Here is a 12781-nt window from a genome sequence, read left to right on the forward strand (position 1 = left end):
CATCAGGCAGAGCCCCTTACTAACACTCTTCCAAGAGAAACCTTGAATGGATGGGTAACAGAAAATACACCCCTGGGATCACTTCATTGGCTCTGCTTTACAGAGAATCAGTTAATCAATGGGGCGGCAAAAGCCAACACACTCTGGCTAGGGTTATAAATGCCCTCGGGCAGATAGCCTAGTACATACCTATGAACCTAAATATGGGTAAACAAATCGCTGTTTACGTTTATGAATATAAATCCGGTTTCAGTTATGTAATCGACACCCTACCCACACATCAGCTTCTTCAAACGTTGGGTCAAGCTTGCAGAAGGTGAAGTACTGTAACTTTAAAAAAATGTCACCACCTTTTTTGCTAACATTGCAAGCATTCTAATAAAGACATTATCTCTGTGTTTGCATGATGTGGAAGGCTATGGTTTGATAAAGAAGTGATTTGTCTAATGTATGACCGACGGAGTAAAAAACTGAAGAAAACTATTTTAGTAGGGAAAAAAAGCTGATATCGTTTTTGTATGCACCTGAAAAGATTTTAGTATGCTGAAGTATATGCATGCATTAGAGTGTCTTTCTGGAGACACTTTACACTCACATGACTGACTGCGAGAGGATTTATATGTACTGTCCTCTGTAGCAATCACTGTAGATAAAAAAGGCAGTAACAAGCCGAGCCTTTGCAGTAACTTAGCAATTTAGGTTAGCAAAATGGAAACACTTCGCCTGGGGTAAGCAGTCTGAAAATAGAATTAAGTTTCCACAGGGTAATAACACTGAAATTTAAAACTGCAGTTGTAAAGCACAATAGTTAAAATGTAAACACTGTTATAAATGTACAGTATCAGTGGAAAGAATGTGTATTTTAGAAAGGAATTATCTAAAAGAGCAGTAGGGATATGAATAAGGAACATGTAAAATAGTTAACAAGCATTAAAGTCTTGTGTATGTATGTTAGTGTTACTCTGCAACTACAACTGGGAGAGCTTTCATCAGACTTGCCAGCTTTGTGGAACTCTGCCTTCAGATAATATGTTCTGTTCTCTTATTTACTCAATGCAGAGGCTTATGAGCTACCCTCTCCCATTCCTTCCCCTTTACCTATGAACCTATAAGGGGGAGAGATATTAGGCATGTAATTTAGAAGACTTGAACTTTGCCCAAATTCCAAGTTGTTCCAAACCACTCTGGTTGTGACCTGCTCAGTCAGATCCTTTTCTCGCTACCCATCCAACTTGCTTTTTTATTTGTATATTTTTTGTAGAATATCACCTTTCCAGTTGCTATAAAGAAAAGGTGTACTATATCTGTATCTGCCTTTGACCAGGTTGTGAAAAGGGTCATCACTTTAAAGAATTTAAACTCTGTGAAAAAGGGAGAAGTGTATTAGAGGGAGAAAAGTTCATATTGTGCACGTTAGTATCCTGTTGGTAATGGTTAAGGTACTTAGCTCAATGGCGCAAGGTACAAGACTTGATTCTCACCATTGAAGGGAAACTGGCTAGGCTTAAAATGGCCTGCAAAAGCAGTTGGCCCAATATTTCCCTATGAATAGGTAAAAACCTTTGGAATCTCTTATCCGTTTAGGTATTACCATAAAATGTGGAGAACTGGAAAGTTGGAAGACATCTCTGGAAAAGTAGGATGTGTTCCACAAGCCTCCAGTAAATGAGAATAGTAAAGTTTGAAGTTTTCATATTACTATTGAATTTTGGAGAACATATATTTGAAGATGCTAGAACAGCAAGACTAGCCATGGGATGCTAGAACAGCAAGACTAGCCATGGGAATCGCAACAGTGAGGGAAGCTCATTGCTGTGTTTACCTAGTTGGCCTGCATCCAGGGTCAGTCAGTGAGGGCAGGCCAGTGAGCCTAGACTGAAGCAGATGAGTCCCTGATGGTGGACATAGGTGTGGTGATGGCAGACCTGTTTGGGTGGTTATAACTGGTATCCCACTTAGTGCCTTCAGTTGTCTGTGCTAAGCAGGTAGAGAAGTAGATAACTGTTTCTCTTTTCCCTAACCTTATATAAATGAGTTGTGTTCTGTTTAATACTGCACATTTCTGGGCCATACTGGAAAATTCTAGTTATTTGTACTGATATTCCGAAAGAAACATATTGCAGATGTGCTGAAGCTTTATATTTTCATTTGATGTCACAGTTTATTACTGGAAAGATGTATTACCTTAACTTGTGTTGTGCTCTATTTGCAGGCATTTTGTTTATGATCATATTTTTGCTGAAAGGATTACGTCTGTTGGGGACCGTCTTGATCCTGCAGAAGAGGAAAATGACAGGCTGAAGAAGACTTTGTCCATGCTGCAAACTCAGCTCCGCGTAGAGAAGGAACGAAGAGAAACAACTGAACAGGAGTATATGCTGATTGTAGAAGAGAACACGGAGCTTGAGCGTAAAGTGGCTAACTTGGATTCTTGTAAGGCCCACATAAAGGAACTAGAAGCACAGGTGTCTGAAATGCAACAAATATGCCAGTCTGATGGTGGTTTTGAAAACAAGCTCGACAGACTTGTTCCCGAGTCTATTTTAATTGCATTTAAAGACCCTGCTGACACCACCACTGAGGAACTGACTATAATGGTATCAGAGTCTGAAAGACAGCTTCTTAAGCGAAGAAATAGTGAGACAGTCATCAACACTGCCTCTGCTGAGGAAATCCTGAATGGTCATGAACAAACCTGTATTAGGCGAGCTGAAGCTGTGAAACAGAGGGGCATCTCCTTGTTAAATGAAGTTGATAACCAGTACAGTGCACTGCAGGTGAAATATGAAGAACTACTAAGAAAATGCCAACTGAGTGATGATTTTCTGAAGCACAAGGCTGTACAAACCTCAAAACGACATTCCAAGGATCATCATCCTAGAAAGTCTTCTCGCCTCCACGACATTCCTAGTAACAGCAGCCAAGGTTTAAAGGACTGTGTATCCCAGATATCTGCACTGGAACTGGATTCGGTGGATGAGCACCAGCCAGAATATAAAGTCCTTTTTAAGGAAATTTTCCACTGCCTCAGGAAGTCGAAGGAAGAAATAAATGAACACAGAGCAAAGTATAAATCATTCCTATCCCCGTCTTTGTGAAAAAGCAAAAATTACTGTGTTGCAATATTAATGTAGCCTTGTTCTCCCCTGCTTTTTGTACTCCTCAGGGACAGTGTTCCAGGAGGTAATGAGAGAATTTTTTCCCCTCTAAAGTTTTTAAGTCTCTCTCTATTGGCACTTTCATAAAGTGCTTTAATGGGGGTTGCTGTGAACTGAGGAAAAAAGTCTAAAATGACGCTAAGCACTTTTTTGTAACTTTAATATGATTGCAATATAAAAACCACTGTGTACCTCACTGAAATGGCACCAAGTAATATTTTGTTGTCGGATGGATATTTGCAGTGGGGGGTACCTGTTGGTATCTCTCTGTATTAATAATAAGCAGCTGCCTTTGGAATTGCCTCTTGAGGCTTTCATTTACATGTTTGTATCTAGCATTAAAACAGACCTGCTATTTAGTAAGTATTACGGTGCAGCAACTCAGCTGAGTTAAATTCATTTGAGTTGTTAGTGGCTGGCAACTACATTGGCATTCTTGCTCATCAGGTTGGTGTAGTGTAAAGACAACTTAAGTTTTAGTGTGTGTTGCTTGCAACAAAAGGTAACAGGGCATCGGGTAGGTAGAGAGAATCTTGAAGTGTGTTCTAATGGAGTAGTGTAAAAGCAGTCTCAAATACTGAGGAAATTCTTTTTTGAGTTGATACAATTTCAGTTGGTATTGCTGCCATGTTCTGCAAAAATAGATTCAAAAATCATTTTGCTCAGACTGAAAAGGAATGCCTTTTGCTGATGAACTTGTGTCTCTGCTTTGTTCTAATTTTAATGATGCCATTCGGGTATTTCAGAAATGCCAGGTACTAGCAATCCAGCTACATTAGGAATGGGGCTCTGTTTCATAAGTGTCAAGGAGGTGTCCTGTGAGACTGCATTTTGATTCCCCAGTCTCGCTGCAGAGGTCATTTACAGACCTGATTCAGACCTGCAGCCAGTCTGCAGAGGTCATTTACAGACCTGATTCAGACCTGCAGCCAGTCTGCAGAGGTCATTTACAGACCTGATTCAGACCTGTAGCCAGTCACATTGGCTCCTTGCAGATACTATTATGACATGCATATACACATGTTTTGTGCATTTATATATTATTGTACTGTTTAAGTATATGGAAAGTGAAGGAGGGGAGAATTACCTAGGCTGAAATGAGAGAACTTTGTCCATCTTCCCTCGCAGATGTTTTCAGAAAACGTATCCTGTAGCTGTTAAATGCCTACTTTTTTGCCCAATCTGTTCCATTGGCTGACCACAATTAGTATTGGGTTCTTCTAAGGGTCATAATCTGTGCAGTCCTTCCCCTGATATTTCTGCAGGTAGATATGGTAAGGCAAGTTTGCTTGTCTTCCTTTTGAAATTGTCACAGAGCTGGAATTCCACAACAGAGAAATGGTATGAGATTGCTTGTGTTATGGTAAATCCGGCTTTATATGTGGCATAATGTTTTGATACACAGTTAGGTTGGTGATCAGAGTGTGGCCCAGGGTTTTTGTAGGTTATGAAGTTATGCCAAAAGTCTGAAGTAGCCATTTCATGTTGGCAACTTAGTTAGATGTCTGCATGTTTCAAAAGATTTGTTTGCAGGCCACAGACTTCCCCAGAGAAAGCTGAAGCATAAATTGGGAATTGTGTGCGTGTGTTTTTATAGCTGTTTGAGTGCATAATAGTTAAAAGCAATCCTGCATTTGAATAAAACCTAAAGACAGGACAGCATTTTGTCCAAAGCAAATTGATGGGGGTAAGTAGTGTGAGGGTCCCCCTCCCAACAAACTCCTGGTGGAATTACCTTCGCTTGAAATAATGGGTGATTTGATCTAGGTTAAGAGAGATTAAAAAAGGGATATTGTGGTCCATCATTGCTTGACTATAACTGTGGGTGAATAAATGCCAAAGATGGTAAGTTAGAGACCTTTTGCTTTTTCTTGCTCCATTCCCTAGCAGAATGTCATTGCAGTAGATCTTTGTGCATCCGAGTCTAGGCATAGGAGGTAGCCTAAAGTTCCTCCCTTCCAAAATAAAGGAAGAATGAAAGCCCAGATGCAACTGCGTAAGGGCTGTAACCTTAATGAATAATCATTGTGGTTTTGTATTCTTCTGATTCTCATTACAATGCAACTGCCTCTTTCATATGTGTTTGTCATTTTTGGCCAGTACTGTTTACACTGGTCCTATTGATGTAGGTTTAGCCGTTTACTTACTCAAAATTTGGCGACGTGCTGACTGATCTTTGGTGTGTATGGGGTCTGATTTCAGTCTGACACAAAGCATGGCTTTCCTTCATGAATGAGCAGTGCATAGTCTGCAGCAGGAAAGAAGACTCTTGTAGCCAGGGTGTTTAAGTTAGGGTCTTTCTATAAAGTCTACATCTGCATAATGCATGCAAACATACATGTGAAACCAACTTGGATTAATTTCCAAGCTTGCTACAATTAGTAGTCTATTTTTGAGCACCTGGTATTCGTATGTAAGCAGTAGATTATGTCCACCTTGCATGTTGATTTCTAGTGGCTATCTTTTCCCTGTCTCAGTAGTCACTGCTGAATGCCCATCCCCAGGGTGGTGGGTCATGCATATCAAACCACATTAGTGGAAGGTGGTCAAAGAACCACCTTGATGGTATAGAATGATAAAGGCTTGACAGTAGTCCAGCTGGGCCCGGTTTGATTAGTGGTTCAGGCACCTTCTGGTACTGGCAGGGAAGAATTGGGGATACTCTTCCTGGGGGAGAGGAAGCTGGAGTCAGCTTTTTGCAACTGCAAGTCATTGGAGGAAGGGAGCAGTGTGTGCACAGTGTGAGTTGCAGCAAACTGTCGTTTGGTGGTAGCCTTTTATTGAGCAAGTGCATCAAAGTGTGTACTGAGTAGTGGTCCAAAAACTAATGTGGGTAGTATACACCCACCTACCCACCAATAAGAGGAGTTGGGTCATATAGAAACTTTCATAACAAGGATGCCAGTGGGGGCACAAACACCTGTCATGGCTACTTGGACTGCTCCATCTGGACGCCTCTCTCACACACCTGGATCTCAGGATGACTGTTCCACATGGAAATGGGATTAAGTCTGTTAAGGGAAGGCAAAATTCTCAAAGGTCCAGAATGAAAAAGACAAAAGCTGTGTTTCAGTCATTTTATAGCCAAGGGCAGTCTTATGGCACTTAAAATTTTTACTTTTAGGTTTGGAGGTATGGATCAGACCAGGTTTCCCCACAGTAAAGGGGTGCATGAAGTCCCCTATTCTTTGTGCGGAAAGTAATCCAAGCTTACCTCAGTATTCTCTGTCGGGGCATGTGCTAAAGGCAGGTGATGTTCATTTGGACTGCCATCCGTCATGGACAGATGGTCTTACCACCTTTAGATACTCTGATCAGAAGTAGAATTGTTTGGCAAGTGCTTTTTCTGAAACCAGAGCAAATTTGCCAGATTAGTTTTGCAGGCCCCAGTAATGAGCTCAGCCTGGTGGTGCTCTCTGGCAAAATCAAAGCAATCTGGAAACCACATGGCTATCCTGGTTTTCATGTGCCCAGAGCAGCAAATGGCTATAATAGTGCCTTTTTCAGTTGTAAAAGAGAACAGGTGCTCTGTACTGAAACAATGAAATGTGTCTTCTACTCCTGCAACAAGTCAAATTATTATGTGCCATTAAAATAGATATTTTCACCATCTGTTGTATTGCAAACATGCTAGTAAATTGAATTTAATTCTGAAGATGTTGCACAAATTTGTGCTGTGCACAGATTACTTTTCCATCTGGTGTAGCACAGCCACATGTATTATGATGACTTACTACACACACACACACACACACACACACACACACACACACACACACACACACACACACACACACACACACACTTCGGGTAATGGTCAGCAATCTGACCTGGTACTGTAAGAAGGGGGTCTGTCGCTTCCACTGTGTAATATTACTTGGTCATAATCTTTGGAGGAAGTGTAATTTCTGGAAGATAGCCAGGTTGTCTTCTGTTAGGATGAAGAGTATATATCATTTAACACTGGGGAATGAGACTTGGGAGTCCCTTTTTATTGTAGTGTGATAACAGGTTATTGCTAGTGCTAGTTTTTTTTGAATTTGCACAGTATTAGCATTCGGTCTACACATGAATGCTTTTCCTCTCTGGTTTAGAAATAGAACTAAATTACCTTGTTGCTTACTTGCAGTACTTTTAATTTTCTGTTGTCCTAGACAATGGCATGTTGGTAGTTTCATCATTTAGAAACTACCTCTTGTGGCCAGCTATGTGACAGAGTGGCAATATGTTAGAAAATCCTCCTGAAATTGAAGACTTGGAAGGCATTGTATATTTTAAATTTTGACTTGGGCTACTACCCTTTGTAGCCTTTATTTTTGACTGTGGAAGTGCAAGTAATAAAAGCTAGTGAACGTTAATAGGAAGACTCTCATAGTTACATATGGAAAGTAGTAAAAAAGTTGTTGGCCAAATGGATCAGAGAAAATTTGTTTTAGAAGGGGTAAAGAAACTGAACAGAAAGTGTATTGTTTTTCTTGGAACATGAAATTTACTAAAGGCCACTTTGGAGTTGGTGATTATTTTTGTTTGTTAGCACACTAATAAAATAAGGGTCATCTTGCTAAGCAGTCTTTGTAAAATGTACAAGTGAATCTCTATTGAAGTGCTGCCTTCACTATTTATTGCCTATGCAACATGTAACAAGCATCTTTTTTATGTCTTTTATAATAGGTTTTCTGCAAGTGTAAGCCTTGGTACATAATAGTATTACATTTTTCCCAAACTGGGAAACCTGTAATGACAATATCATACTCCCCCAGGCTGCATCATTCTGTTTGCTGATGTTGCAGATTGTGTCCTAGTAATTGTGTGAATATGGTGCTAATAGACTGTAAAATTTAAATGCAAGGTCCCTGTGAAGAAAAACAAATGCCAAGAAGTCTCTCTCTGCAGTTAATATCTTCAGTGGAGGGGAGGGGGCAGTGGTGTCTTAAGCATTCATGTTTGTAAAAATTAAAAAATATTATTATATTTATACATAAGCCATGCATTTATTATAGAAGTTGAATGCTTTAATGTATCTAATTTCTAAACACCTTATGTTGTGCATCCACCAAAGTAAAGCTATTTATATACAGTTATCAGTATTGCATTTTTCTGGGACTTAACTTTATTAAAGAATGAACTGTACAACCACATGGTGGTGAGCTTTTATTCTGCGTGCCTTTCATTGATTTTTCCTGGAGTATGGTCAGAACTTGCTTCACTGTAGCATACAAGGTAAGCTGTTGGACTACAGGCTGCAGGGACACTACCAACTTTCATTGGTAATGGAGATGTTAAAGGTGCCTGCAGAAAATGTGATTTCAGAGACATGTTTGGCTGCAATCAGGAAGATGTTAATATTCATCAGATTAATCACTGCTGCAGTAGCCTTACCTATGTGTTGTATCCTGCCAAAGATATAACAACTAGCCAGTTTCAAAAACTTTAGGGCACCTTCCACATACCCAAACCACCATTTGGCTTGGCTTGACCTGAGCTGTCTAAAAACAAGTTTGGGCACCAAGCCCTTCAGAGCTTCTCTGTCGAAGACAGATTGTGTTCCTCTGTGGGCTTTTAAGGATCAGCTGGTGACTTGTGCTGTTCCTTTGTTAGGCACATAAATTTCCTTTAGTGGAAAACCTTCCTCATTTAAAAAAAAAATTGTTTTGTTGTACTTTTCTGTGTAGGAAAGTTATTTTATTTTTAAGCTAGGAGTTTGTATTTTAATGGACTGTCACAAGACTTATCATACTTTTAAATGGGAGCACACTTGTTTCCTGACAAGTTTTAAAAGCTGTTAAAATGGTTTTCAGTTACTTTATTCTGTGGATGTTTAGTTTACTTTTGGGGCTGACAAAGTGTTTAAGTGCTTTATACCGAGTTTTGTGTGAAAAAAGTGACTTAACATGTTTTTCCTAGGAAAGAGGTGACATTTTTTACTTGACCATGGAATTAAAGTTACTGGTCCCATGGTCTGTCCTTTCGGTCACAAAAAGAAAGTTAAGGAAACCACCTTTGCCACTTCAGCAGGCTAGCAGTTTGCCTCCGCCACTGCTGTGACTAAGTTTCTTCCTTAGACCACTTATCTTTTACCCTGGATCCCTCTGGTGTAGCATGTACAGCCACTATGGACCAGGAAATAGCCACATCCTCTGCAGCAGTTTGGGTCCCCTGTGTGGGCAAGGGAGAACCAGTCTTATCTTTCCTGGGACAGGGAACACGGAAGACTTCTCATGTTTTGCTCATCCCTAATTAAGATGCTTCTGCCATTAGTAACACTGACCACTTGTTTCCTCTCAAAAAGAAATGGAGAAAAGTTAAAATGCATCAATTCAAATTTCCTTAAGTGGTTTACTGGGTCTGGCTCATAGTTTAATCCAGGCTATTTGATCCTTTTAAGGTGGCTGTTTGTATAAGAAAGAGAAATGTATTTTCCTGAAGAGATTCAACATTCTCAATTTGGATAGGAAATCAAGGGACAGATCCAGGGTTTTCTCCTCAGTTTTCTGATTCAAATTCTGAGAGTCTCTGAAACGACTGTTCCATTATTTTCGGTGAGAGAGCATAGAGGTTTCTCATTCTCTCAGAAAATATTATGAGCTGTTGCAAATGGAGGAATGGATGCAGGTTCTCGAAATTCTAAGTCGGTCAGTTCTGGAGGTTGTCACAGCCTACAGTTTTCCTGATAGCCAGCCTGCTACCCCAGAAAAGGCATATAAAATCTAAGAAGTTCCTTATCCCAAACCTGACCCAGCAGCTATAGCTTTAGTTAATCCTACAGACGCTAAACATTTGATTCCAATCCTATTCTTTCTGACAAGGATGAGAAGTATGGGGAGTAAGTCTACGCTTCTGCAGCTTTGATTTATAGAATTTTAAATTCAGGCCCATATGTTTATTCTTACTAATTGTGAAAGTAACACAGTTTTATTTACAGCTCTTTGTGAAGAAAATCTGCTTTAAACTAGTTTCTTCCAGTTCACAGATCACAACTCCTTGTTTAGCATGTGTGTGATTCAGTTGATACTGCTTCTAGGGCTTTGGCCACTGGTACTGTTTTGAGGAGATTTGCCTGACTGCGCTCTCAGAACCTCCCAGATATGAAAAATAAGATAAATTATCCTTTGGGTAGAAATTTAATTTTTGGTTCCTCTGCAGAGGTCATCAAAAAAAGTGTTTTGAAAGAAGTAAATTGATAAAAGAATCTAAGATTTTTCAGTTGTCCTTTACCAAAATTTCTAAGGAATTCTCTAATCCTTCATCCATTTTAAGCAAAAAAAAGTCTCCGCAAAGCAGGTAACCAGATGCTTACAAAATGACAAGGGAGGGGAGTTTCAAAAAATTCAGGATACCCCAAAACCAGGGACAGTTCAGGTCAAAATGGCTATGTAGGGGACCTTGTCCCTCCGCTGTTTGATACCAGGTGGATTTGGATAAATGTGTTCTGAAGATTATTCATCAATGTCACAGTTGGCAGTGGAGAAAATCCCTCCTTTCAAGGAGGTAATTCCTCAACAACCAAATGAGACTCCTCTATTTTACCCTTCATTCAGCACATTCCTTCACTCCCTGATGCAGCATCAGTTCCTCCTTCTCGGGTCAGGGAAAGATTTTTTTTCTGCACACTCCAAATTTCCACTTTATTCAAGGATGTTTTTAAACTACTTTTGGATCCTTCCTAAACCTATTTATAATAGTGCTCAAGTTCAAAATGTTGTCACTTTGCAACTTTTTACCTCCTCTTCCTCATTTAAGTTTTCTGGTAACACTAGATTTAAAAATATGCTCATCGCATCCCTATTCATTTAGACTTCAGATGTTTTCTTAAGGTTTTGTGTGTCTGGACGACATAATCAGTTGTCTGCGTAACCCTTTGGACTATCCATTTCACCAAGAGTGATAAACTGTCTAGCTCCAATTGTACTTCATTGCAGGCTACAAAGTATCTACTTTTTCCCCATATTTAAACAACTTGCTCATCTTTGTAGAGTCTTTTTTCAAAATGTCAAGAATCTTATTTGAGCGATGTATTTCTTACCAGCTTGTGTATGTCAAGAGAGCATTTAGAAGACTCCTTCACACAGGATTGTGTTCCTGGGGGGTGTCTGCTAGACTCCTGTAGTCAAAAGAGCTTTTCTTCCACAGGAAAAAAATAAGAAAATCTAGGTCTATTTCGTTAGTTTCCACTCAATCCCATTGTTAGGGTTTGTCAGAAGAGGAATCAATAGGTGGAGACAGCAGATTTTCCTAAACCGTGATCTCCCTTTCTCCCAACCTTCTCCAAAGCATACAGTCACCACCGATGGCTCAGACTGGTTGGGGAGCAGTTTCAGGAGGGATAAAAGTGCAAAGTGTGTGGGATACCAAGGACAGATGTAAGGGCATAAATGTAAAAAATGCTTGTCCGGAACGGCACTAGAGTGTCTAAATTATCTTTGGTCCCCAGGACCTCCAAGTTGATACATGCAGTACCATAGTCATGTGATGCATCAACAAGCAAGGAATCTAGGTCATACCCCCTTCACAGACTAGCCATATTAGCTTGGGATGTAGCTTTACAGCACAGTCTCACTCCACAGGCATCCTATATTCTATCACAGCAACACTGTGTAGCAGACAAGCTGAGCAGGAGAAGGGCAGACACTCACAAATGAAAAGTAAATCTGGAGAGGTTCTTCCAAGATTTGATCAATTTGTTGGGTGTTCAAGTAGACCTATTTGCCTCCTTTCAAAACAAATAGCTGGGTAATGTTCTACTCAAGTTATGTGGGCATTAAAGCTTTGAAGACAAATGCCTTTCCCTGAACTGGAATGTTCCATATGCGGTTTCACCCTTTCCGCTAATATTTTGGGTACTACTGAAGATTTGGGAGGAATCCCCAAGATCATTGTCGTGACTTCTTTCTTTTGGAAATGGCCATTGACAGTTACCACAAGCCTGAAAGAATATATCTACTCGCACAAGGTCTGGGGCATTTGATGCACCCCACCCCCAATCAGCTTCATCTGACTGCCTAGATGATGAGGTCTTTAGTCCCTCTAGGCTCCTTTTTGAGGATGTGCAACAGGTACTAATGAAGGCAAGAAAGCCTGCTACTAGAAAATCATATTAGCAAATGTAAGATATCTAGTTTAATGCCAGCAACATAACCAACACCCTTTTTAGGACTAGTTGTTCTCTTGTTTTACAGTATTGGTGTGTTACTGTCCTATGGCCTTCCTTACTCCTCCATCAAAGTGCATTTGCCTGTTGCTTTAGCATGTGTGCCCATGGATCCCCCTCTTTCAAGACATTCTCATGTCAATGTTTTTGAAAAGATTTGCATACAAGGCCTCCAAGAAAGCTGGCACCCCCTCCTTGGGATCTTGTTAGAGAGGCTAACAATTGCTCCAGTTAAACCAGCTAATTGGACTGACTCCCATGTTCTTGACATGGAAACCGTTTTACTGATTGCTCTGACCTGTGTAAGAAGAGTATCGGAGTTGCAAACTCTTATGGTGAGTCAACCCCCTCATTTTCCACCGAGACCAGGCATCTTTGAGAACTAATTATTTTATGGCTAAAGTGATATCTGTATTTACTTTAAGCCAAACTATCCATCTCCCTGTTTCATTTTCTGAACCCAATAATGACAGAG

At 40.1% G+C, this 12781-nt stretch overlaps 1 protein-coding gene across 4 annotated transcripts in view; it reads left to right on the plus strand.

The window, feature by feature from the left end:
- Positions 1-8312, plus strand: part of CDR2 (cerebellar degeneration related protein 2) — a 104470-nt gene extending 96158 nt beyond the window's left edge. For 3 of the 4 annotated variants that reach the window (XM_044089627.1, XM_044089625.1, XM_044089626.1), the window contains one exon: positions 2213-8312. In XM_044089627.1, coding sequence (XP_043945562.1) covers positions 2213-3098 — 886 coding nt within the window. In that variant the 3' untranslated portion in view covers positions 3099-8312. The remainder of the gene's footprint in view (positions 1-2212) is intronic. The other variant, XR_006367091.1, reaches the window with a different exon arrangement.
- The last annotated feature ends 4469 nt before the right edge of the window (positions 8313-12781 follow it).

This window comes from Protopterus annectens, chromosome 12.part0 (assembly GCF_019279795.1).
Source record: "Protopterus annectens isolate FY-2018-M chromosome 12.part0, PAN1.0, whole genome shotgun sequence".
Lineage (NCBI taxonomy): Eukaryota > Metazoa > Chordata > Ceratodontiformes > Protopteridae > Protopterus > Protopterus annectens.